General features: G+C 39.0%; 1 protein-coding gene across 9 annotated transcripts in view; it reads right to left on the bottom strand.

Moving 5' to 3' along the window:
• RCBTB2 (RCC1 and BTB domain containing protein 2) overlaps positions 1-22,932 on the bottom strand; it is a gene marked incomplete at its 5' end in the record, with an annotated part of 44,843 nt that overhangs the window by 10,457 nt on the left and 11,454 nt on the right. For 2 of the 9 annotated variants that reach the window (XR_013966541.1, XM_080798368.1), the window contains 9 exons: positions 332-522; positions 3,352-3,417; positions 6,447-6,589; positions 7,615-7,722; positions 7,859-8,017; positions 8,530-8,696; positions 10,933-11,083; positions 11,288-11,443; positions 17,140-17,181. Coding sequence is in view for 8 of the 9 variants with exons in the window: in XM_080798368.1 (XP_080654494.1) it covers positions 332-522; positions 3,352-3,417; positions 6,447-6,589; positions 7,615-7,722; positions 7,859-8,017; positions 8,530-8,696; positions 10,933-11,083; positions 11,288-11,443; positions 17,140-17,181 (1,183 nt within the window). Of the gene's footprint in view, positions 1-331; positions 523-3,351; positions 3,418-6,446; positions 6,590-7,614; positions 7,723-7,858; positions 8,018-8,529; positions 8,697-10,932; positions 11,084-11,287; positions 11,444-11,750; positions 11,841-17,139; positions 17,188-20,953; positions 21,053-22,932 lie in introns of those variants that run through there. The other 7 variants (XM_080798372.1, XM_080798370.1, XM_080798371.1 and 4 more) reach the window with 7 other exon arrangements.

A 22,932-nucleotide genomic window follows, 5' to 3' on the forward strand; every position in this document is an offset into this window, starting at 1 on the left:
CAAAACATCAACTAAAAAGCCCCAGACAGCTCCACTCCACGAAATTTTTGCATGTTTCAGTAAATAGACTGGCTAAAAATAAAAGATACAGTTTCCCAGGAAGATTAAAAGCAGTCAAATAAAATTTCTTTTAATGTGGTATGTGATGTTGGTTTCTGATACTTTCAGGAAAAATTAACCCATCAAATTAGTCTCCTTTTAAAGGAGCCCATGAGAGAAAAATCAATTATATGATACTACACCTAAGAAAGTCCTTACTATCACCACAGAAAGCACCAGAGCTGTCTTCCTAGTGTTCAGACCAGCACCCAAAGGGACAAAGACGGCTCACCCACGGACAGGAGGCGCCACGAGACGGCAGGCGTGGCAAAGCAGGCAAACACGTCGTCGGTGCAGGAGAAGTGGGTGAGGTGGGGCAGGGTCACCGACTGGCCCCGGCACTGGCCCCACATGTACACATGCCCGCCCTGGGTCTTGGCCGCCGACGTATGCGCTGAATGGCAGGCTGCGATCTCTATGATTCTAAGTTCACAAAGAAAGAACAAGTGAACATGGCAAACAGGAGAAGAAACAAGTTGATTTCTCCGTCCCTTCATCTTAACTGATTTAAACAAAACAACAGAAGACTGAATCGCCTGAGTGTCCAGGCACCAAACAGTTATTTGCATTTTAGCTATCCTTCAGTGGCACAAGTCATGAAGATCTGATTATTACCCCTTCCAGCCAGTAGGCCTCCAAAAATATGTATCCCATTGTGAAATGCAAGTACCATCCAAGCAAGGGTAGAGACCAAAACAAACAAGTTAACCAAACAATGATCTAATTTTTTTTTCTTAAAACAGGACTTAATGAAGTACATGGAAAGACTTGGGCTACTTAATGCAGATCTTGACCCAGTATCAAGAAATATTTTCATCAAAATCTCACCAATTTTAGTGTCAGATGGAACATGCTGTGGGCCACCCTGACTCACACTAAAAACAGTAAAGTCAATAGTTCTGAGTCACTGAACTCTATCTTCAAGAGCCCAAGAGAGTAGATTTCAGAAACTGACATATGCTAGTTCATGAAGGCCGCAGTTCATGAAGGCCACGGAGCTGGTTGACACTATACTGATGGAAAACCCTTTTTTTGTTGACTTGGAACTAACTAATTTTCCTAAAGAATAAGCCACCATACAGATTCAGAAAACACAGTGAACTATTTTACCCTAAGTGAGGTCGCCATCCTGGTTTTGCCACAGCAGGCGATGCCACCAGCATGCTCAGTGACCTGGGCTCAGAACTTCAGAGTCGTCTATGACTTCTTCTCCCTTCTCACCACCTTCTTCCAGATATCCAGTTGACAAATCACATAGAATCTCTCTTTGTAATTCCTCCTATCTGCCCCCACCCTAGGTCAGGCACATCCTACATGTGGACCAAAGTAACGGCCCCTTTTGTCCCCTGCCTTAGACTCTCTCTTTTCTGAACCAAATTCCACAAGGCTGGCAGGTTAACAATCCTCTGAAAACACCATTCTCATCAATGCTTTCAAACCATCAGTGGCTTCCCACAAGATAAAATCCAGACATGTGGCTTTAAGACCTTCCGTAATTTGTCCTCTACCTGTATCCCGCCCTCTTTCAAATCACATGTGCCTACATACCCTATGTTCCAACACATAGATGTACTCACTGCCCCTCGATATTCTTATTCACAGTTAAATCCCTTGTTCAAGAATGCTCTTTCCTTTCTCTCTGCCTTAGAAATCCCACCCATCTTTCAAGACGCAGCTCAAACAGCCCCATAGTAAGAAGCCTCTTGTTCACCCGAGCACTTGGTACACAACCTATCTACATCACTGCAGTCTGGCCCTTATCCTCTCTGGGACATATGTCTTACCTCTTCAGCTAGATTATAAGTTGCTGGCAGGCTGAATCACTGGCTTATTTCTCCCTAAGTGTGTTTCTCTCCCTAATATGGTATCTTACTAAGCAATTTATAGGTCATTTTATTGACTAATTGGGAAAGACTCAACAACACAGAGTGACTAAGGAGTGGGAAAGACCCCACTGACAGGCTAGCAATTGAAGGCTGGAGACATCCCTCTACCACTTGTTTTAATTGGATGTTTTCCAGCTAAGGATGGAAGATGGTCATCATAAAAGCTGGAGACGGCTCGCCTCCAAAGGCTGAGATGTATTATTTTCATGTGTGGCCCAAGCAATTTTACTGATTTATTCAAGGGCAGCTCTCAGCTCTTGAAGACAGGAGTACTAGAAATGAGGCTACAATGTGTCACAGTTAAGAGCCTAGACATTGGAGTCAAACAGACCTAGGGGTGCATCCTAGCTCCACCACTAGGCCATGTGACTGTGGGAACACTCCCAAGCCTCTAGGAGACTCAAGTTTCATCACACTGCAAGGCTAGTACGTGAGAATTAAATGATAAAATGTCAAACACCAAGCACAGTGTACAAATAGTAGCTAACGGTAGAAGTTTCTTTACAGAATTACTACCAAGCATTTTCAGTGGCAAAGTCTCCCTCATATAGAGACTACACATTTCCAATGATCAATTCAGATAGTAAGACCCTTCCTACCTGCGTGTTTAAGTCAGTGAATGGGCCCAAACCTCTACTGTGTGTTTTACAAAGAACATTCCTTGCCCGCACAGGGAAAATGGCCAATCCTGCTTGGCTTCTCTTTTCAACAAATAAAGAAAAAAGGGGAATGAAATAGAATAAATACATTTACTCAAAAAAAGGGCCCCTACTATTACCATCTACCCTCACATGGTACACCAAATGTGAGGACAGCAACACACTTCATTTTATACAGCTTGAAGCAGATGGGCAGGGGGTCAGACAGCAGCCTGTGGAGCCAAGACACTTAGACTCTTATCATCTATTTTATTGTCTTTAAAAAAAAAAAAAGTGAGGGGAGCAGAAGATAAGGTAGCAGTCATTTCACAGCCTTATGGTGAAGAGTAAATGAAATCAGCTACCCAGAACAGGGCACATGCAAAACCATTCTCATCTGGTGACTCAACTGTTTACAGTGGCTGCAGGAACTCTCGGAGACCACCTAAAATCTCTTTTCCCTGATAATATTCTATGAAAAATGTAACTGATGGAAACACAACATGTCCTTCCACCCAACGCCAGAAAACCAAAATAATTTAATTCCTACATTCATTTCTGAAATTTCCTTATGAGCCTCTGCGGAAAGGGAATAAGGAGCCTTTGCCCTCAAGAGAGGTGGGAACACAGCTTGGTGGAGAAAGGGTGGAACAGACATGGCAAAGGGGTCGGGATATGGAAGGCTGCAGAGCGCTGGCCTTCCCTAAGCATGGCCTCGGGACGTTTACCTGGAACACCTAGCAGCACACGGGAAGTCAGGGGTGGGGCACGGGCTTGGCTGACGGCAGCAGCTGCTACAGGAACAAGAGCGGAGAAAGTTTAGAGGGAACCATCAGGTCTAAGCGTGGGACCCAACCAACTGTCAAGACACCCTGCTGTAGCCTAAGGTGATCAGTTCTTAAATCTGATTCACACCAAGAAGCAAATTCTGAAGCTCAGATTTTCCAGTGTAATATGCAACAGATGGTGACTGAACTGAGCTAACCTTCCCTGGCAGGATGTCTGACATATTTCACATTTTAGTTTGCAGCCATGTGTAATGAAAAGAAGGTATTACATGTTCCTAATAAATGAGTTTTGTGTCACCTCCACAGAACGATCCCCAACGACTGCAGATTAATGGCTGTGGCACTAGAAATGAAAATGCAGGGAGTGAGGAAGAATGTAAAACAGAAAACAGTGAGGAGAGAAAAAAAGTAATTTGTGAGTGAGAAGAAGAGTGGAAAAAAAGAATGATAATAAATGGGAGCAGTGACTCCCAAGCCTGGCTTTGTAAGACGCCAACACATTACCAATTATTGCAAGGTGTCACAAAATTCACGAAAACACAAGGCAAACTTAGCTTTAAATCAATTTAACTTCAAATATCTTTTATGAAACTTCAGGAACAAAGACAAATGCTGGTAAATCAAAGTACTGAGACTTCAGAAAGATTGGGAATGACTAGAGAGAAGAGAATCACTTTAGTCATTAAAATTACTTTTACATGAACATAATTTGCTAACAAATGTTATTAGCATTCTTCATCAGAAGTAGACCTCTGTGGGAAAAATTTTTAAAAGGTTTTTTCCTTGGGTTGTCATTTGAGCAAAGGATCCAGTGTAGACAGATTTTCACTTTCCACTTCTGTGAACAGGTAACTGGGACCTGAAGATCCACCCCACCCTAAATTTAATCCTTTTGTTTCTCATCAGCCACACTTCCCTGAAATGGGCCCCAAGAGTCAGAAGTGAGTTCTTGAGAGATCAGTCATAACATATCTGTGTAAGTTTCAGTTGCTGAAAAGGGTGGGTGCGTGCAAAACAAGTCCCAGCAGAATTACAAATTCCTCCCTCGCAATATGCATGCGGTGGAGAGCCTTCAAACTCAGGACTGACCACAGCGAATTCAGGCATGGAAAGAGAAAGGCAGGACTATCTCTTTCAAAACATTCGTCCATGATATTTATTTATTTATTTAAAGATTTTATTTATTTATTTATTTGACAGAGATCACAAGTCGGCAGAGAGAGAAGGGAAGGCAGGCGCAGAGAGACCGATGCGGGGCTCGATCCCAGGACCCTGAGATCATGGCCTGAGCTGAAGGCAGAGGCTTTAACCCACTGAGCCACCCAGGTGCCCCTCATCCATGATATTACAGCCAAAATAATGATTATGTGGTCAACAGCGAGCATGCAACTGTTTAGCTATTTCCACTTTTTTTTTTACATTTATAATTCAAAATTTGAAAAAAGTTAAAAAGATTTTTTTTTTAAATTGGAGTTTTTAAAAACAGACAAAAAAGCAATACTCTCAGGTACCAGGTAAGGAGCTAGCACTCTGTAACTCCCATGCCCTGCTTTTCTGCCTCTCCTGCCTTCCCCACCAAGCTGCCCTATAATCCATCTGGCCCAGTGGAACTAGAGTCAGAAGACCTGGCACTCAGGCTGCGGCGATCGGGGACCAGCAGCGCGACGTGGGGCAAGTTGCTGGCAGGCACACAGCAATGGACTTGGCAAGTCCAGAGGCAGAAAATGCAACTAGCACGGTTGTGTGCACGGACGCACGTCCACCAGCTCCTGTCCTCCAGTCCCCCTCCTTCTCCCCAGACCTTAAGGGGTCCAGGGTCTTATTCCAAGATTTTGGGGAAAGAAACCAAGAACAGGTCTTTTTAAAAAAAAAAAAAAACAAAAAAAAAACTATTTGACACAGGTTAAACAAAATTAGCCAAGCTTATAACAACTGAAAATCAAGGGGGTTGAAAATGACAATTTGGTTCTTCACTTTCATTGTTAAATATTCCAACAGGAAAATATAAAAGAACTGGATACAAATGAGAGATCATCTCCGTGTCCATATTTTTACTTTAAAATCAGACGTAACCAAAATTAGTATTCACTATAAAAAAGGAAATAGCATATTAATTTCTACAATGATTGCATCCCTGGTTTAACAAACACTAATGAGATATTTTTGTTCCATTGTAGCGTGTCAAAAGATGAAGAATGAAAAAGCAGTGAGAGAGCCATGTTTGAGGCACTCAAAAGGCTTTCAGCAATAGTAGGATAATGTGGGGAAAAATTCTGGATTTGCTAACTACTTAACACAACCTTGCAAACAAGTGGGCAAAACTAAGTCTCAATTTTCTAACCATTTTACACTTCCTCACAGTGATAGCTTGGGAGCTAAAAGAATGAGACAGCCCCATCCTTTCAACTGGCACATTTATAAGTAGCGGAGTAAATAGCTTTGTACCCTACCCTACTTTGGTTTTCCTAAGCCACAGAAGATTGACCTCAAACATTATTTAACTTCCTCTTAAGAATACAAAACAGAAAACAATAATGAGGAAAAGGTAATTTGTGAGGGAGCAGAATAAAATGGGATAGCCATTGCAGGTTTAGTCCTTGTCATTCGTGTAGAGCAGCTGAAATATAGGTAAGTACAACATCTAACATGCAAACTCTCCAACAGTTCAAAAGCCAATTTTATTTTACTTTTTTATTTTTAAAAGATTTATTTATTTGAGAGAAAGAGAGAGAGCCCAAGTGTGGGGAGTGCCAGAGGGAGAGAGACTCCCCAAGCAGACTCCCCACTAAGCATGGAGCCCGATGAGGGGCGTGATCCCAGGACCCTGAGACAGTGACCCAAGCCTTAGACAAGAGTCCGCTGCTCAACCAACTAGCCACTCAGGCGCCCCCAAAAGCCAATTTTAAAAAGGAATGAACGCTCTCATGAAAGAATATTCTAATATAAGCAGCAAGTTCCCCACAATTCTATATCATGTCTACGTTCTGTTTTACTGCTAAAGAACATGCACGTTATTTTGAAAATGCACATATTACCTGTCCTTTTCCACAACGACAGGGGCAGGATAGGACTGGTTACTTTTATTGCCAGTGCCCAACTGGCCATAAGAATTTGCACCCCAAGCATACACTTGGCCTTCATCTGTTAACACTAAAGTATGTGCATAGCCACAGGCCACCTGGAAAGATAAAAACCAAATCCACTTAGGCCTGCAAATATGCTTTCACAAGATAGGTTAAGAATCAAAGATGCAAAAAACAAAAAAAGAAGAGGAGGCAGCCTGCTCAGGCAAAACATTAAGGTAACCGGTACTTGCTCAGAACTAGCTTAGCCTGTGTGTGGCCGAAACTGCAGTAAGTTCAACACGTGTCCTGTGGTGACCCGAGTCTGCTTGGTTCAGCTTTACTATGGCGTTCATTATGCTCACAGAGATCCAGATCAAGGGGTAAGAAGTGCATACGGAACACACTTTAACTTTTTAAGAATTTTTCCCTTTTTTATTGTAAAAGTAAAAATGTTTGATGTGGAAAAAATATAGAAAAGCATAAATATGAAAGTAATCTCAAGATCAGGATGATTTTTCTACTTCTATACAGAATAGGGATATGTACCATGCCTCCACGCATCATATCTGTATCTTTATTTCTACTGACATCACATAACACTATTTCCATATCATTAAAAACCCTTCGTAAACATCATTCCCATTCATGCAGATTTAGTATAATTTATTTAACCATTAATATATTATTTGACTAAATTATGCTATATCTATTATTTATTTTATTGAAGTTAACATTTTTTTCTTTTTTCTTTCTCTTTCCTTTTTTTTTTTTTTAAATCTTTTCCACTAATTCCAGAAATGTCTTTCTTTTTGCTTCCTTAAGATAATACCCTAGGAATAAAATTATAGAACAAAGAGTATAAATATTTTCAAGGCTCTTGATATATACTGCCAAAGTTTGCTTGGAAAACATCATAACAATTTACATTCCAACAGCTACGTGTGAGACTGGCCTAGAAACATAAATTTTCTGACGAACATCTATAACTTAAGTCAGGGAAATAGAGCTTTAGCCTTTACTTCAATGAAGAAAAACATCAAGCAGCTAAACTTTTCATCTGCCAGGAAAACTGTGTCCATTGGCATCTTTGCCACTAAAGACTGAAAAACAGGCACACATAAACGAGCGGCGGACGTACCCGCTGGACACGAATGCCTTGCAGAGCTGCTATCCTACAGGGAGTTGGCTGGTTGCCGCTACTGCCAAGTCCAAGCTGCCCGTTTCCATTGTAACCCCAGACATAGACCTGAGGGAAAACCAGAGACTCAATGCCCATGAAAAACAGAAGCAAGAAAGCACTCTGTTGAGAAACATGCCATGTCGGTATGACACCAATAAGGCAACTGGGTTTTTTTAAACAACATACGAAACCACTTTCTTACCTCCCCAGTGTTCACCACTGCCATTGAACACATCTGCCCACATGCTATGTTCACAACTACTTTATTCTGCAGGCAGCCCGTGACTCTTCGAGGGATCGGCTGATTGGCTGTTGATCCAGATCCTACCTGCCCGGAGTTGTTATAACCCCAGGCAAATACCTGGGAATTGAAAAATGAAACATGCTAATTCATAAAGTGTCTTAACTGGGTCTCCTCTTTGCTCTCAAATTCTCTGCTCACACCACAGGTAGAGAATTTTTATAAAATTCATTCTTACAAAATACGTTACTTCATAAAATTAGGTTATTGGTATTATCTATACAAATAGCAATAATTATTCTCAGATATCACATAATATTATTAAAATATCTACTTTACCTTAACCATATTTTCCAGCATTGTGGGATTTTTCCTCTTGCAGATAAAACCCTTGAGCATAGTAATATAGAAGGAACATCAAAGCCTTTTAAATTTTGCAGTTATTAGAATTCCCTACTACATAAAGGTACACTTCGTGATATAACCACCAGGACTATGAATTGCTAATAAGAGTAAGACTGAACTTGAGGAAGATGGTTATTTTAATCAAATGATCATATTTCTAAGACTGCTATAAGAATCCATATAATCTTATTGAAAAAATCAATGAGATTTTTGCTAACTAGTCTCACCTCTCCTTCAGATGTTAGCACCAAAGAATGGTAAGACCCACAGGCAACTTCGGTGACTTGCTTGTTTGACAAATTAGTAGAAATATGACAGGGCACTAAACCATGATTAGTTGTCCCATTGCCCAGCTGGCTATAAGCATTATGACCCCAGGTAAAGACTTCTCCTTCTGAAAATAAAAAGAAATACAACGAGCTTTCAAAACACCTGCTTTATTATATGAACATACATATTGCACACCTCCATGAATGAAAACTAAAAATTCATGTGCAAAAGCACCAAACTCATCCTATAAAAGATAACATTTGGAAAATATAAACTATATTCTATCTCAAAGCAACAAGATGAAAATTAAATGGATGCAATTATAATAGCTGGAAGATAGGTTTTTAATAAATGGCAGAGAAATGCTACTAATAGTAAGAGGAAGAAACATTAGATTGAAAGTCAAAGGATAACAGGAAGATCATTTAACTTCTCTGGGCCTATATTCTTATCTATAAAATGATCAAGTTAATTTTAAAATTGTTGTTATTATATTATTTATTGTGTAGTATAATATTCAGAAAAGTTGATAAAATATATATGCAGTTTTATAAATAATTATAAAACACACACCCATATACAACTATTCAGGTCAAAAAATACAACCTGATGCTCACTCCAAAAGTTCCCAATATATAATCTTGAATAAGAGAATTCAGTTTTTCCTGTTCTCGGACTTTAAATGGAATCATACAGTATATACTCCTTTTGTCTGTATTTTCTACCATATTATCTCTTTGTGCTACATTCCAGATAATTTCTTCTAATCTTCCAGTTTATTAATTTTCTTTTGCTGTGTCCAAATTGCTATAAAACTTGCCCACTGAGTTTTTCATTTTGATAATTATATTGTTTATTTGGTTCTTTTTCAAATCTTCTTTGATCTCTGCAGGTATCTTCAAGATCACTTTGTACTTTCTCAAACAATAAATAAATATATATAGTAATAAATATAGCAATCTTGTAACTGGTATCTGACAGTTCTAATATCTGATACTTAGTGGTCAGTTGGTCAGTTTTTACTGTCTTTTTTTTTTTTTTTTGCTGGTTCTTATTCATGGTGTCTTGTTTCCTTGTGTACCTGATTATCTTTGACTATGTGCTACGAATTGCCACTGAACACTCATTTTTCAATGGCATTATAGTTCCTCAGGCCTAGGATGAATTGAAAGTACCTTCTTGCAGAAAGGACCTACATTAACTTCTGTGATGCCACTAAGGCACTTAAAGGTGCTTCTTTGATAAATCCAAGGCTTGAGATTTCTTGGACCGCCCAGTCTGATGTGAACTGGAATACAAATCCATGACTGCAACCCTTCAGGGAGGGGTTTACTTTTTCCTTTTTTCCTCCGTTTTTGCTCATAGCCAAAGGTTTTTCTTTTCAGTGCCTTAGAAATGGGAGAGCTAGCCCATCCTTGTCCCTAGACTGTAGCCCTTTGTGGGCCTCACATAACCTGTTAGATCTCTGACTCATGATCCCTTCTACCTTGTGAGGACACCAAACCAGAACTCCATTTATGTGGAGAGGCAGATGCCCTTAAGGCAAAACTAGCTTTAAGTTCCCCCTTTAACCTTAGTTCACACTTTCTCTTAAATACGATCCAATAATTTCTCTCTGCCTTGTCAGTGCTTTGATGCCTATATGAAAAAAAATTTTTAATATTTTATTAGAATTTTTAGTTGTTTCCAATGAAGAAGTGGTCCAAAAAAATTAGCCTATTACTGGCAACCAAAATTCCCTAAAATTTATGTGAAATTTGTATACAAAAGAGTGCTTATAAACTTTATTTTCAGTTCAAAGAATACTAATAAAATGAATACTCAGCTCAAGAAAAATGCTAAAGTATGATTTAATTATAATGTCCTATTAGTGTGAATTCATGAAACAGCCATGAGACTATTTAATTCCTTATACTACTACTACCAAATATAGTCATTAGTCACTGTTGACGGTCAGAATCTCAGAGTGCTAGAAGTTAGAGGGCATCTTGGAATTTAGCTCTAGTGTCTTAATTCGTAGATCAGGGATCTCAAGTTCAGAAAGTCCAGAGTGAATTCAGCATTTTAATGCAATAATAGCTCAACTTTTAAAGTATAAATAAAAGGGGTTTACTGGGCTTACAGCACTGTCATTCTCACATCAAAAATGCCAAGAGTTGCCAGATACCCTCTGCTCTATTATCTTACTCTGATATTCAGATATGTTCATACTTCATGTTACCCAAGGTAACGTTCACAGGGCAGAGCCAGAAATTCCTACCCAATCAAAAAGTATGTTCTCAATTTAAGGGGTGGTCCTACGTCTTGTTTACCAATAAATAAGTCAGTAGCTAAAATTCTACACTGTGTCCCTAAGTTACCTGTTGTTGCAAGGACAACATGGGGGCCACTCCCATAGCTGAGGCAGGCTATTTTTTTGCCATTTAAGGACTCCAGTCTCCGAGGTTCGATGGTACTCTGGACATCACCTAATCCCAAACAGCCACAGCAGTTTGTGCCAAGCACAAAAATCTGAGGGAAAAACCACCGTTAGTTCAAGTACTTCTATTTCTGGCAAACCCATTATTACTGCTTCATTGTATAACATTATATAATAAGTAAGAATCCACCCTCCATGCCTTTTTTAAAACCTAATTCCTTAGTCCCCCCTCCCCAAGATCTTCAACTTAGCAAACCCATTACTGTAAGTGTCTGAATTTTTTCTTCAAAATTTACCTCATCGTTTACGGTAGTATATAAAACTTCATTGCCAGCACTGCCAAAGACACAGGCTTGACGAATTAACTGCAGTTCTTCCTCAGAACAAAGGGAGAAAATTGGCCACTTTCCCACATCTAACATCTTCAAAGATGACAGAGTAGCCTGTACTGGCTGAAAAGGAAAAAATAAAAAATAAATAATAAATAAATAAAATTAAAAAACATACGTGTGTATCCAAACACATACATAAGACTATAAACTAAAAATATATTATAAATTAAGACTATAAATTAAAAAATACTTTTTTTCCCTTCCCCTTTGACTTCTGTGGAAGTCAGCACCGGCTCAAGGAGGGCCCGTTCTTTCTGGTTTTGAGAGGCCCCTCACAGCTATGGGAACTGTCATGAGAAGCCCACTGCTTCAGTCCTGCTCTCACAGCAACCAAGAGCCTGAGACCCCAGCTGGGACCAGATCTCACCTACTAATTTTCCTCAGGGCCACAAGAACCGTCCAAGGCTGACTTCTGTACTTTCAGTGCTATGTCTTAAATGCAGCTCTGGAATCGAGGCTGGTTGGAAAGGCAGGAAAGGCAGGAAAAACTGAGAGGGCATGGGGATTTCATCACCTAAGCACCTAAGTCTTGACAAAATGCGTTCTTGGAAAAGAACGATGCTGAAGGTGACACCAAGGAACCAATCCAGAAGTTTCGGTTCTTGGGTCCATTCTGTCAGTCGAGCAGTCAGTGGCTTCCCTCATCTATCCCCCTCCCCACCCCTCAGGTTTGGGGATTGCTAGGAATATACAACCACAAAGAATGTATTTGTTTGCTTGGGCTGCCATAGCAAAGTACCACAAGCTGCGAAGCTTACACCAAAGAAATTTATTTTCTCACAGTTCTGGAGGCTAGGAGTTCAAAGTCAAGGTATCTGCTAGTTTGGTTCCTCCTGAGAGCTGTGAGGGAAGGACCTAGGCCTCTCTCCTTGGCTTGTGATGGCCATCTTCTCCCTGTGTCTTCATATCATCTTTGCTGCATGCACGTCCATCTCTTGGCCCAAACTGCCCCTTTTCATAAGGGCACCAGTCATACTGGAATTAGGACTCACCGTAATAACCTCAGCTTAACTAATCACATCTGCAATGACCCCATTTCCAAATAAGGTCACTTTTTGGGGTCCTGGGGTGTCTTAGTGCATTTATGCTGCTCTAACAGCATGCCACATGGGGTGGGTTATAAACAGCAAAAATTTACTTCTCATAGTTCTGCAGACTGGGAACTTCAAGATCAAAGCACCAATATGCTCTTATTCTGATGAAGGCCCCCTTCCCGCTTCATAGCCACTGCCTTCTCACAATGTCCTCCTCATGGGATGGAAGGGGCAGGGATCTCTTTGGAGACCCTTTTATAAAGCACTGATCCCATTCACGAGGCTTCCACCTTCATAACTTAATCACGTCCCTAAGTCCTACCTTCTTTAGGATTTCAACATAGCAACTGGGGTTGGTGGGGAGGAAACAATCAAACCCATAAAAGCATACATTAAGATCATAAGCTCCTGTGCTCTCATAAGAGCATACGATGTGGACACTGTAAAGCTGTTTGAAAGAGAACTTTTATTTATTTGCTCTACTGGAAACATTTTTACATATGTGCTTACCAGCTTCCAAAATTTGAGGATTACAGCAAGGTGCATAAACAGCCCACGTGTCTTTCAAATGGCATGTCACCATACTCCTGCTTAATTTAAAGGAGCAAAGGATTTTCTGAGGCCTGTCTTTCCCATCAGCTATTAAGTCAACCTTACCAGGAAAGAATTCTGGGAGAAGGCTGATTGGACTAGCTACTTATTTTCCGCAGATCTGAAAGCATATTTGTCCCACCCACTTTAGGAATCAGAAGAGTGTATGCGTGTGTACACACACACACACACACACACACATTCTGACGACTTGGCTCACAAGATGATGGAGACTCAGAAGTCCCAGGATCTCCATCTGCAAGCTGGAGACCCAGGAGGGCTGGTAGCATAACTTAATGAACCCGAAAGCTTGAGAACCAGTGATGTATATCTCAGTCTGAGGGCAGGAGAAGATGAAGTGAAGTGACCCCTATCAATCAGTGAAACAGGGGAAAAAGGGGGATGAATGCCTCCTTCCTCCCTTTTGTTCTATTCAGTCCCTTAGCACCGTGGATAATACCCACCCACACCGGGGAGGGCAAACCATTTACTGAGTTCCCCAATTCAGAAACTCTTCTCGTCTAGAAACACTCTCTCACACACACACCCAGAAGCAGCGTTTAATCTGGCACCAGTGGCCCACTCAAGCTGACACAACAAATTAAGCAACACACCATGCGAAGGAGCCCACGTGGTCACAGAGGCAGAGACTGGAGCAATCACCTCCAGGTCCAGGAATCCCCAAGGACTGACAGAAACCTCCAGAAGCCGGGAAGAAGAAAGGAAGGCTTCTCCCCCAGAGCCTTCAAGAAGTATGGCCCTGCTGACACCTTAATTTCAGATTTTTAGTCTCCAGAACTATAAAAGAATAAATGTCTATGGCTTTAAGCCACCCGGTTTGTGGTGAAGGCAGCCCTAAGAAATGAATACAGAGGGTAGGCAGCCTGTAACTGTAAACAGCATCATCCTGAGTTAATGGCAGCGCCTGAAGCAGGATGAGCTCCCCTGATGCCAAAGCCAGACGCTGTCCTCAGCATGCCACTCAAGCTCTAAGACCCTGTCTGGAGAATGAAGTCCTTGGTTATCTTTTGGGCAGCACCCAAAGCCACTACAGAGCTAAGGGAAGAATCTCTCATTATGTTAGCTTTTAGTCCAATATACCATAAATCACCCACCTCCTTAGATCACAAAGAAATCTTATCTTTTCTGGGGTCTGCATTTTAATTTTTTTTTCCTGTTTAAGTCTATAAATTTCAAAAAGAACAATGTTTGGGATGTGGCATCAAATATTTATAGATGAACTAGTGTGCTAGTTAAAAGAATTATTACATATTATTTCCAATCTTCACAAATACAGGGCATAGATATTGCCAGCCTCATTTTAAATACAAGGAAACTGAGGCAGAGGAAGACTAAGTAATCTTTCAAGATCACTTGCTTCTAAAGACTGCTTTCCATATAGCACATGTTGCAGAGAAAAAAAGTTCACATATTAAGTTATACCACTGGAAGATCTAGCTTACAATTGCAAGGCTTTGGCTGTTCTCATCCAGTCCTTAACGAACAGGGCAAGAATACACACTGTGGGCTACCTTCCATGAGCAGAGCGGACAGCAAAATACAAAGAGAAAATAAGCATTCCCACCTCATTTTCTCCTTTCAAGCAGATTTCTGGATTTCAACCTGCCCTGCTACAAAAATCCAGTGGGTTTCTTAGATGCCTAGAATCAGGTGGTAAATCCAACAAGCTCCTAAAACACCTGTCTACAAATCATTGGTTCTGAACTTTCTTCCTGACTCACTTGTACCAAACCTCTAGTACCCACCCCATGACTCTACTAACCACTGGGATTCTAGTGTGTGCGTGCATGCGTGTGTGTTCAAGTGTTACCTACAGTCATACATCCGTTAAAGGTTGTCACAAGTCAAAAGAACATCAGGTGTGACAGTATCACTGAACATGTATTAAGGACCAGACACGAAAGGTATAAAAATGAAACACAATCGCTCCCTTCAAGGAGCTCACAATTTAACAGAAAACGAATACTTACAATATAACCTGGGTACAATGGAGGTGTGAATACACTGCTTTTAAATGTCTGTCAGAAGGCTGGCTCCCAGAGGTGAATCATCAAAAAAAAATTTGTTTTCTAAGTCTTGTGGGGGAGTTATTTCTTGGAGGAACTTATGACTTAATTTGTGAAAGGCATACATTTACACTTTTCAGAGGTAAATACTTCCTATCCATCTCAAGGAATTGTAGCATCTGTGTTCTCAGAAGAAAAATATTTCTCTACAACACACTCATGAGTGTACATAGCTGTACACATTACATATATTGCAAACATGTACATATATTGTATGTATGTGGAGACTTTGTATATATAACAAGAGTGGAGGTGACATAGGATTCACAGCTCCTAGGGGAGAAAGAGCCACCCTGCAATAACAACAGCCATCTCTCCAGAAGGCACCCAACTACCTTTGTGCCCAACTGGTGAGTAAGGGACCCGCTGAGCCAGAGCCAAGGGCAAGCAACAAAACAATCTGCATGGGGGAAAAGCACTACCAGGGAGTGAGAGCTTAACAGTGCACACAATAAGTCATCAAGACTGTGTCCCTAGAATTCAGTCCTAATTTGGCCCAGGTAACCCTCCTTCCTGCACATACTACTACTATAGGCAGTAACTATTCCCTGGCCAGCTTTCCTTTACTTTTCTTTACATCCAGCCTCTCTCCCCCATCTTTCACTGGCCTCTGTTTGAGAAATGCAAAGTGGCAAAATTTTAATATTATCTCAAGGAAAATATAATTAAGGAAACACAGCTCTATAAAATTAGAGACCAAGATGCATTTTATTACTCCTTTGAGTATGGGCTACATATAGAATTCTGCTTCTCCACCCAAACGAAGAACTGAACAGATTATGATACTTCACTCAACTCTAGACAACTAAACTACATTTAAAATACAGCACATAGACACAGAACCAAAATAACCTGTTGAGCATGACTAACAAAAAAGTTATTTTAAGAAACCCACCAATACCTTGCCTTTGGAGGACTTCCTGGCAATGCAACACTTTATATGTAATAGTCATTTTATCGCTAATTCTGTTAACTCTCTTTTATTTTACAAAATCTGTTCTTCCTGACAAAAATTAGGAATTTTTCTATTAACATTTTAGAAGGTTCTCAAGTTCTACACATTACTTTGTAAGTTAATTTTCTATTTTGCTTTAAGGGCTCACAAACGAACACTTCAAGTCAGCACACGGTAATGCTATGGTTTGGTTTCAGAAGTTTGCCATCTTTGTAAACTATGCTGACTTTTTATAATTATTTACATCTTTTATTGTGTTTTGACCATACTTTATTTAAAAACAGCAGAAAACAGAAAAATGAAAATTAATAGTGGCAATTAGTATCAAGCTGCTAATAGTGAAGAACAGATATTGTGTCAATTTAATAAAATTAACACAAGACAGAAATCAACGTGCAGGCTGAAAGCTGTGAATTTTTTTTTTTTTTTTTTTTTCCCGACAGAGAGAGATCACAAGTAGGCAGAGAGGCAGGCAGAGAGAGAGAGGAGGAAGCAGACTCCCCACCAAGGAGAGAGCCCGATGTGGGGATGTGGGGCTCAATCCCAGGACCCTGGGATCATGACCTGAGCCGAAGGCAGAGACTTTAACCCTTTGAGCCACCCAGGGGTCCCTGAAAGATGTGAAATTTTAACATGAGTTGGATACACAGGAGTTAAGCTGGTTGACTGTAATGCTGAGCTGTGAAGGAGAAGGAATAAGTCAAAGAATATTTATGATGAATTAAGACTATGTCATCTAAGATTAGGTATTTTATAATTTTGTTAAGTCTCTGGCAATGAAGTAAACATTATTCAACTCAGATCCTTTTGCAGGACAGTGTTATCTGTGAAAGCTCCAAGAGCACCATTTCTGGGAACCCTGCTCTAACCCTCAGCTAATACCCACAGCTTTCTGCCGCCCGGCCCCTTCAGCATGCTATATACCCACAATAATTATCTGTTTGCATCTGAGCCAGTATACTGTGAGTCCCTTAAAGACAGATGCTATCTCCCTCATCTTCCTGTTGGGTGACCAGTAGATGTTTGATACATGTTTCATGCAACAGAAAATACACATGCCAAAGGCATGTTTGTAGGTTTTTTTCTAACCTTGCCACTTTCTCCATAGGAAAGGGAAAGCTCTTCTTCCATATGGACTCAGTCCTGTGCAGTCCCCCAAGGAAAAAGTATGTGGTAAAATCAGGATCCTGTATGTCAGATGAAACTAGGCAGGTTAAAATGATTTTACTTCCAATTAACAGAGAAAATAAGCTAAGCTCAAATATGGTGAAGGGACGATAAGAAAATTAAGGTTTAGTGTTTTAACTGTTCTGGAACTATCATATGGTCTCTTATGGGAATCCTCCTGCAGAGGTCTGGAAAAGTAATCCCAGGATAAATGAAGATTCTTAAATCTATAAGGAAATAAGTAGAAAATTTTCTTTTTACAGTTGACCTACTACAGATAAGAAAAAATAAATTTTAGACCTTGGTCAAATTCCTCCTGGGATTGGAAAGTTCCAAATCACTGTGAAGAGCAGATTTATCAGTTCTCAGCTCCACTGAAGAGTATATGATTTGCTAAGCTAAGGGGGGTGGGGAGAGGAATGAATGAAAAACTGAAAGGATGAAGAATGAATACAGCTTTGTTTATCCTAGACCTTAACAACAAATCTGCAACAACAGCCATCAAGTTTGTTTTTTTTGTTTCTTGCCTTAATGAATCATCTCTATGAAGATTACTTTCTACCACATAAAAGTAACCATAGAAGAAGCTCTACCAAAAAAACCACAGCACGGTTCTCTCTTTGCTCAAAGGATTCCCTTTAATATTTCTTGCCAGGCAGGTCTGGGCTGTGATTCAATCATTACATAGTTGACTATCTCATCACTAAAAATACACATAAATAAATATTCTCTCTCCTCCTAAAAGCAACTGAATGAAATCATATTTAATAATTTTGATATTTCTGGGGCACCTGGGTGGTTCATTGGGTTAAAGCCTCTGCCTTCGGCTCAGGTCATGATCTCAGGGTCCTCAGATCGAGCCCCACTCTCTTTTGGGCTCTCTGCTCAGCAGGGAGCCTGCTTCCCCCCCACCCTCTCTCTCTCTGCCTGCCTCTTTGGCTACTTGTGAACTCTGTCAAATAAATAAATACTTTAAAATAATAACAATAATAATTTTGATATTTCTGATTTATTAGTTGGGGTTCGATTTACTCAAATACAATCCACATTTCAAGGGCTAACATCAGAACATTTTATTTTATATTATCTACAGGCAATTAGAACCTTATAATAGACAGATAAAAACAATAATCAATATAAGGTCAAGTCTTAACAATGTTCCTTATCAATGTTTTATATGCCCATGAGGATTCTGGTAAAATTTTGTTTTCCTCAGTTATAAAAAGTTCTCTCAGAATATAAGGAATAATCATATATTTAGAATAATTATAGCTCAAACTGTGGCAACTGATACAAATCATTATTTCTTTCTTTCTTTAAAATTTATTTGTTTATTTATCTATCTATTTACTTAGAGAGTATGAGCAGGGAGAAGGGCAGAGGGAGAAGGACAGAATCTCAAAAGCAGACTGCATGCTGAGCGAGGAGCCTGAGGTGGGGCTCGATCTCACCACCCTAAGATTATGCCCTGAGCCAGAATCAAGAGTCAATTAGTCGACTTAGCACCCAGGTGCCCCCAAAATCATTATTTCTAACGTCTAGAAAATACATACTTGTTTTTAAAAGAATTACTTAGACTTTTCTCACTTGTAAACTTATAAAACTTAATCTAGTTCCAATATGGAATAATAATTTCATGTGACAGTTATCCCTACATGATCTGTCTTGTCTATTAATTTGCAAGCTGTTTGAGAGGCAGCCGTGACTCATTCACTGCTATAACCACCGCAGGACATGGCTTGGAGAAGAACACAAGACTATATATTGGTTGAAAGCATTCTTTGAATACAGTTTTTTGTATACTGGAGACTGCCTGCATCGAGGTTCTTTTCTTTCTGTTTCATCCTAATTGGAATGACAATTTCCACATCTACTCCAGGTTTACTAGAACAAGAAATAAAAAGAAAGGAGGGGGAAAAAAGAAAGTAGAAGAGAAGAGAAAAAAGAGTAGAAGAAGAGAAGTCAAAGGGAAGAAAAAAAAAAGGAAATAAATAGGAGGAAAAGGGACCAAAGACCAGCTATCACTGCCCCTCATTGTAATGTAGGCCATTTTTGTTCCTAGGAGAAGGGAAATCTTGCTAATACACTAAGATCCTAGAATAGCAATACCATCCCTCTATCATTACTGGTTTCTGGTTTATTCTTACTTTGTCTTTTTGCAGAACTAGGCAGATTGGGCACCTGGGTGGCTCAGCAGGTAAAAGCCTCTGCCTTCAGCTCTGGTCATGATCCCAGGGTCCTGGGATCAAGCCCCACATCCGGCTCTCTGCTCAGCAGGGAACCTGCTTCCCCCTCCTCCCCTGCCTACTTGTGATCTCTGTCTGGCAAATAAATAAATAAAATCTTTAAAAAAAAATAGGCAGATATGTGTCTGTGTTTTTATTTCCTAATTCTTCCTTACACAAAAAATAGCATACTTGATATACTCCAGCAATTTGTTTTTGGGGTTTTTTTTTTTCATTTAACAGTATCTCCTGGAAATCAGTCCTCATCAGTTAACAGATATTTTTTTTTTTAATCAGTTGAATATCCTGTTTGGTTTTTTTTTTTTTTTTTCATTTTAAAATCCTGGTTTTTTTAAGGAGGAAAAGAAATAGCTCTTTTTGGTGCCTTGATTAATTTCAAGTACAGTAACTCTTTAAAAATTAGAATGGTGGAACATCGGGCATTCTGTTTGACTAATCATATTAAGACATAATTGTATGAGTAGCATATTGAAATTACCATATTTCAAGAAATAACATTTGTAAAATTCAATTAAGGCTAAATATAACATTAGTATAATTTCATCTTTATTGGTCCAGAATGTTGTTGAGGATTTAAAAATTATTCAAGAATAATTACTATTGTACAGTACTATGAAAAAACTGTTGAATTCTCTAGCATTATGGAAAGTAGTTGGATTTTTTTTTCTAACATTATTTCAATGTGATCAAACATAATAGAGAAAACTAGCTTCTCCAATTTGCACAACTTGAGAAATACAGTTTATAGAATATATGTAAGGATTATAGTTATCTTCTCCTGTTATCTACCTGATTTCACCAGGTTATTATTATTACTATTTTGAGAGAGAGAGAGAGAGTATGTGTGTGAGCAGGGGGAGGATGGAAGGCGCAGAGGGAGAGGGGGAGAATATTAAGCAGAGTGTGTGTGCTGAGCATAGAGCCCAATGCATGGCTTGATCTCACAACCTTGACATCATGACCTGGCCAAAATCAAAAGTATAGATAGGATAGTATAGTATATAGTCAAGAATAGACTGAGCCACCCAGGCACCCCTCACCAGGCTATTACTAATATCAATATTATAATATCAATGTTATAATATCAATGTTATAGCAGTATATCAACACATACTTCTTAAAAATCCACAATATACATAAAGAATACCACATCTATGAATTCTAAATAACAGCAGCAACAATAATAACAGTTAAAATAAATAGTTAGCCTGTACCAGGTATTAAGTGCCTTATATTATCTCATTAAACTTTATAGTAGCCAAAAGCAACAGACAAGGCCATTGCCTCCATTTTACAGATATGTTTCAAAAACTTGACCAACCATCACCTACCAGTTAGGGTTAGAGCCAATATCTGAACCCAGGACAATTTCAAAACTCCTCTCCTGGACCCTCCCCTACATTGCAGGGATGTTATAAGTTTTCCTGTGTACCTTCCAGTTTTATTTTGTACTGACCGGCTGGGACTGTTCCATCCAAAAATTTTTGTACCTGATTGTTTTAAATTTCTGGAGCCCTGTATTCAGTCATCTTTAATCCTGCTCCTTCTAGATCCTTGTAAAGTTGTCTTCTAGGATAAAGTTAATGTGACTGAAAAACATAAATGCATAAATAAATTCTATTACAAAAAAACAGAGAAGAAAAAGAATATACCTTCTTGCAACTTTAAAAAGATAACATTATAGGTATATAGTTTAAACTCCTATTAGCTCTATTATTAAAAAGCAACAATAGAGGTGCTCAATTATTAAGAAGCAATTATTACACATTATAACCTTTATATAACATTTATAACCTTATGTGGTAAGTTTTAGGACCATTCTTCAACAATTTGGACACTGTAACATATGAAAAAAAAACACATACTAAAAAAAATTTATAAGCATACTCTTTGTTGTTGTTGTTGTTGGGGAGAGAGAGCACAAGGAGGAGCAGTGGCAGGCAGAGGCAGAAGCAGGATCCCCGCTGAGCAAAGAGCCCAATGTGGGACTCAATCCCAGGACCCAGCGATCATGACCTGAGTCAAAGGCAGACACTTAACTGACTGAGCCATCCAAGTGTCGCCTCAAAAAGTTTAATTTGTAGTATGTCAACATAGAAAATGTAAAGGAAGTCATCTTGAATGTGAAAAAAGCAAAACTTTGAAACTTTTGGAAGAAAGTATAGAAAACATCTTTGTGACCTCAGGGCTGGGAAAGATTTCTTAAGTAAGACACAAAAGCATAAACCACAAAGAAAAGACTGGTGAAATTTACTACATTAAAACTTTAGAAATATGGCATACTAAAAGACAAAATGAACAAAGGGAAACATGCCACAGAATGGGAGAAGGTATTTTCAACATATATAACTGATGGCTTGCAGAGGATTTGCATCCAGAATAGATAAGAATACCTAAAAATCAGTAAGCAAAAAATCCAAGCAATCCAATTTAGAAATGGGCCAAAGACAAGGCAAGTCACAGAAACAACTAATAAACATATTAAAAGATGCCCAAATTCACCATGGAAATGCAATCACAATGAGATAGATCTCACCCGTCACATCTGCAAAATTAAAGGGGGACAATTCCTAGTGTTAGTGAGGATGCAGATCAAATAGTACACCCATCCTGCCATAAGAAACATAAACTGGTGTAGTCACTTCAAAGAGCAACTGAACAATATTTAGGTCAGAGCAGTGTGCCTTTCATTCAATCTTTTTTGACACATATATGTACCTGAAACAAAAGTCTCACAAAACAATTCTTACCCTTATTGTATGAGGTGCTAAGGGATATCTTCTTTTCTATTTTTTCTACCTTACTCTATTTTATTCTACCCTGACTCTGTCCTATTTTATCCTTTCCAATTTCATTTATAAAAGAAAATGTTGGTCTCAACGTACTAAAATAATTTGAGGATCACTAATAAGCCCTGCCTTATAGCTTGGACAATGCTGGCCTAGATGAACTCTAGAATATACACGCAATTGTTTGCAGTAGCAAAAAACTAGAAATCGCAAACAGAATTGATCAACAGGATCCATCAGTAGAATTTATAAACTATCGCATGTGTATACCGTACAGTAGTTAAAATAAATTATCTAGAATCAACACAGATAAATGTCCAAAATAATTTGAGCCAAAAATCACTAAGTCACAGAATGATACATATGGTACACTATTTGATAAATTATTTGATCTAATTTGATAAAGTTTAAAACATGCAAAAAACAATACTATTCAGTAAAGTTTAGAAACATGCAGAAAGCAATACTATTTTAATGTGTTGTGGATACTGACACACACATATATATACATACATATATACATGGCTGGATTTTGATGGGAACTTTTTTCATAGGAAAGTTTTGATAAAGGTGATGACAAAAATAAAATTTTCCATGTAATCCCTTCAAAGAATTGGTATGATTTCACTTTTCCATCTGACAAGGCAGTTTTCAACATGTTAAGGTTAAATTATATTAAT

This window comes from Martes martes, assembly GCF_963455335.1.
Source record: "Martes martes genome assembly, chromosome: 3".
Lineage (NCBI taxonomy): Eukaryota > Metazoa > Chordata > Mammalia > Carnivora > Mustelidae > Martes > Martes martes.